Source organism: Propithecus coquereli, unplaced genomic scaffold (assembly GCF_000956105.1).
Source record: "Propithecus coquereli isolate 6110/MARCELLA unplaced genomic scaffold, Pcoq_1.0 Scaffold578, whole genome shotgun sequence".
Classification (NCBI taxonomy): Eukaryota; Metazoa; Chordata; class Mammalia; order Primates; family Indriidae; genus Propithecus; species Propithecus coquereli.
The window spans coordinates 432689-436967 of NW_012151707.1; the positions used below are offsets into that span (position 1 = coordinate 432689).

General features: G+C 53.0%; 1 protein-coding gene across 3 annotated transcripts in view; it reads left to right on the forward strand.

The window, feature by feature from the left end:
• DCTN1 (dynactin 1) overlaps positions 1-3625 on the forward strand; it is a 29915-nt gene extending 26290 nt beyond the window's left edge. For 2 of the 3 annotated variants that reach the window (XM_012658177.1, XM_012658179.1), the window contains 5 exons: positions 914-1047; positions 1163-1355; positions 1615-1694; positions 2209-2298; positions 2721-3194. In XM_012658177.1, the coding sequence (XP_012513631.1) occupies positions 914-1047; positions 1163-1355; positions 1615-1694; positions 2209-2298; positions 2721-2858 (635 nt within the window). In that variant the 3' untranslated portion in view covers positions 2859-3194. Of the gene's footprint in view, positions 1-913; positions 1048-1162; positions 1356-1614; positions 1695-2208; positions 2299-2720; positions 3195-3608 lie in introns of those variants that run through there. The other variant, XM_012658178.1, reaches the window with a different exon arrangement.
• The last annotated feature ends 654 nt before the right edge of the window (positions 3626-4279 follow it).

Genomic DNA, 4279 nt, shown 5'->3' on the forward strand with positions numbered 1-4279 from the left:
TTTTTTTTTAGTAGAGACGGGGTCTCGCTCTTACTCAGGCTGGTCTCGAACTCCTGAGCTCAAACAATCCACCCGCCTCCTCCGCCCAGAGTGCTAGGATTACAGGCATGAGCCACCGGACCCAGCCCCAAGCACCTTCTTGACTTTAGATTCCCATGGTACAGACCACTCTGTGTTCCTTTAGGGGAGTCTCCAGAATTACCACATTGTATTGTTTTAGCACAGGCTCTTTAAATAAACACTGGTTCTGAATTTATGAAACTTCCCACCAAAAAAGGACGTCTTTTGCCTCAGAGCAATGGAGAAACCTGAAGAGCAAGAGAATGTGTTTGCATCCTCAACTTAAGCTTTGCTGGGTGAGCACTAAGGATGCAGATATATGGTGTCTCTGGAAACGGGGTGTGAGGCAGGGAGGCAGGAGCAGCCTCGTACCCCAAGTATGGCCTGCCGCGCATACTCACTTTGCCATTCCTCCTCACACATCAGATTATCTCATGGCCTCATTCCTGTTTGCTGTCTTTCACACATATCTGCTCTTCCCTAAAGGCAGGTGGCAGGGGCAGGGTCTTGTTGGAGAAGGTATGGTGATCAGGAAAGGGGTTTTCCTGTAGGTAGTGTCCAGGTTTCCTCTAGTGTCCTCCTAACCCCCAAGTCATTTAATTCCTCTCTCCTCTTTTCCTGCTTCCCCATGGGCTATCCCGAACACAGAAGAACAGCAGCGAGGTAGAGACCCACCCTCCCTGGGGCTTGCCAGGGCTGGTGGGAATTGGAGTTGGGGGAGCAGGATGTTGCTTCCTCCTTGGGAAGCCAGGACTGGCGGGGAGTGGGGAATAAAGAAAAGGGAAGAGCAGGCTTGGGGCCTTTTTCAACCCTCTTTGGCTGGGGCTGATGACATTTGTTATGATACCCACAGGGGGCGCCCCTGGGCAGGCTCCAGGATCCATGCCAGGCCCGGGGCTGGTGAAGGACTCGCCACTGCTGCTTCAGCAGATCTCTGCTATGAGACTGCACATCTCCCAGCTCCAGCATGAGAACAGTGTCCTCAAGGTGAGGGAGCCACAGGGAGGACTCAGTGGGGGATGGAGCATACCTGCCCCATTGGTAACAGATGGCAGGGGCCTTCTAGCACCTCTTACCACTACCCCTCTTTTTTATCCAACAGGGAGCCCAGATGAAGGCATCCTTGGCAGCCCTGCCCCCCTTGCATGTTGCAAAGTTATCCCTCCCACCCCACGAGGGCCCTGGCAGTGAGCTAGCAGCTGGAGCACTATATCGTAAGACCAGCCAGCTGCTGGAGACATTGAATCAGCTGAGCACACACACCCACGTAGTAGACATTACTCGCACCAGCCCTGGTATGTACCCCCTACCCCTGAGATGAATAACACACCGCTTCTCTTGGCCCAGGGATTTAGCCCCTGCCCAGGCAATCCCCACACTGTAGAGGCTCTTCCCAGCAGTGTTCTTTGCCTCAGTGTTCAGTTTGCTTGATTCACCCACTCTCTCTTAAGTGCCTGCCCATGAGAGGGTCTAGTACCTGTACTCCTGACCCTCAATCCAGTACAGTTGCCTGCCTGGGCCTTGGTGAGCCTTACCAGCTTTCCCTCCCCACAGCTGCCAAGAGTCCGTCGGCCCAGCTTATGGAGCAAGTGGCTCAGCTTAAGTCCCTGAGTGACACCATCGAGAAACTCAAGGTCGGCTTAGACCCTGCCCTTCCTTACCCTACAGAGCTCACTTCAGAGCAGTCACCGGTGGAGCCAGGCACTTTGGAGTTCCTCTGGGCCAAGCCCTGTGTTAGATGGCACCTTGGGGAGGGGTGGAAGAGAAGGCAGGGTTCTTGCCTTGGGAGCTCACTGTCTGAGTACCAACAGAAGACAGAGTCTCCTAGCTCAACAAAATGGTTGAGCTAGGATCATCTCTAGAATGAATAGTTCAGGCTGCAGTTTCTGTCAGGGTGAGGTCATCGTGGGGTAGATGGTTGGGCATGGCTTCCCAGAGGCAGTAGAATCTGAGTCGAGCCTCAAGGGATAAGGACTTGTAAAGTAAGGAGGGATGTTGGGGTGGGCATGGGGTTGGAGGGGAGAGCAAAAGTATGGTGATAGGATTGAGCCCTGGCTCCTGGCATTAGTGTCTCTGTGAAACCAGGGTGGTCTAGTGCTAGCCTGTGGGGATTCCCTAAATGAACCCTTTTCTTCTACCCCTCCCTAGGATGAGGTCCTCAAGGAGACAGTATCTCAGCGCCCTGGAGCCACAGTACCCACTGACTTTGCCACCTTCCCTTCATCAGCCTTCCTCAGGGTAAGGGGGAGCATGGGGTGAAGGGTGGGGCAGTGTGGGGGGCTCAGGTGGGTCCTCCCCGCACTTGCACTGAGTCTGAAGAAGCCTTTGAGTCTCGGGTCCAACAACTGCATATCCTGGGTTATCTGGCCAAGTCTTACTTGCAAGTAAATCAAAAGTGCTTGCAGTGCTTCCAGAAATTCCAATATTTTAGCATATAAACAGTACCTTCCATGACTTTGGACACCAGGAGGGTCTCAGAACTCCATTGTCCGACTGTGTTCCCCCATTCTAATTTGAAAAATGTGGTCACCATGACCTAGGAACTCAAAAGCCTCAGTGTCCTGGGGGTGCCTTGGTCTCAATGCTCAGGGACCCCTTCAGTGGCCCGCAACTCAAGTGAGGATCTGACCTGGAGTCCTGTTTCCCTCACCAATCCTCAGGCCAAAGAGGAGCAGCAGGATGACACAGTCTACGTGGGCAAAGTGACCTTCTCATGTGCAGCTGGCCTCGGACAGCGACACCGGCTGGTGCTGACCCAGGAGCAGCTGCACCAGCTTCACAGTCGCCTCATCTCTTAAGCACTCCTTCCCCCGCCATCCCCTTCAACCCTCATTCCCCTGGTGCCACTCTGCCTGATGCACAGCACCTCGGCCAGCCTGCAGGTAGAACCATGTGGGCTAAGCTCTTCCTGCCCCATTCAGCTTCACTCCCATCCTGTCAGTGCACTGCCCCTGCCCTGGGGTCCCTCGTTCCCATCCCTGACCTCTGCCATAATTCGCTGTTCAGCTGCTCCCTCCTTCCTGAGGGGCCTCAGGGCATGTGGGGGGTAGGCTGAGACCCCACCACCAAAGGTTGGGTGAGGTCCCCCTGATGGAGGACTTTACCCCTTGATTAAAGCAACTTCTGCTTCACTGCTTTCTGTGTGGTGTTGAGAGTGGGACTTGGGCCATCTGGCTCAGAGCAGAAGTGGAGGAGAAGGGATACTGGGGAAGCTTGGCTGTGTCAAATTTGAGGGCCCTCTCTGTAGTGACCAGTAGAATGCTGTGTCTCTCAAATTCATGTGCAGTAAGTTACTCTGAGCAAGGGGAAAAGGGCTAGACTTAGGGCCTTCCCTAACTCCATAACTTAGGTACCTCACTTTATTTATGGAGTTGGGAGGGCCAGGAGGTTGTAGCCTCTGCCGGCCCTGCCTTTGCTTCCTGGAGCTTCCACTGCTCTTCAGTTCAGTTTTTGGAGCTGGAAAAAATGATATAATCACCACCCCAGCCATCTTTTTATCTATCTATCTTTCTTTCTTTTAAGAGATGGGGTCTTGCTTTGTTGCACAGGCTGAACTCAAAGTCCTGGGCTCATGCGATTCTCCCGCCTTAGCCTCCTGACCAGCTGGGACTACAGGTGCGCACCACTGTGACCTGGCTTCCCAGCCAGCTTTCTGATACACTGACCAGAGTCTCTGCATAAGACCCGGGGCCTCTCAGAGGGAAAATTTATGAAACAAGGGAAAACTGAAGCAGCAGACTAGTAAGACAGGATAGAAGTTACAAGCACTACTGCCAAATTCCACTATAAATTAGTATTACCCAGGGAGCTTCTTTCAAAAATTTTCAGCTTTCTGGGTCTTGACCTAGACCTACTGAAAACACTTATAGGATTGGGATCCATTAGGCCAGTGAGCAGCACCCCAGCATTTTAGAGCTTAGCCCCAGTTTGATTTAGTTGGCTGGCTCCTTTATACTCTTTTTTATTCCCCACCTGGGGAAAGAAATCCAGCCCAAGCTCCCCAAAAGCTCTAATCTAGATGGAGAAAGAGACCCTTGGCACTTCAGAGCAGCCCAGCTAGGCCAGGCCCTCTGCTCGTGTACTTCCTGTCTTGAGGGAAAGGGGCAGATAGGAGGAGGGGGCTCCAAGGTTGGAGCCCAGGGGACACATTCCCAATTAGTACACTCTCTGGGAATGTCAGTGGGTTATGGCATTTGAATGCCTGCTCTGTGCCTTAGCC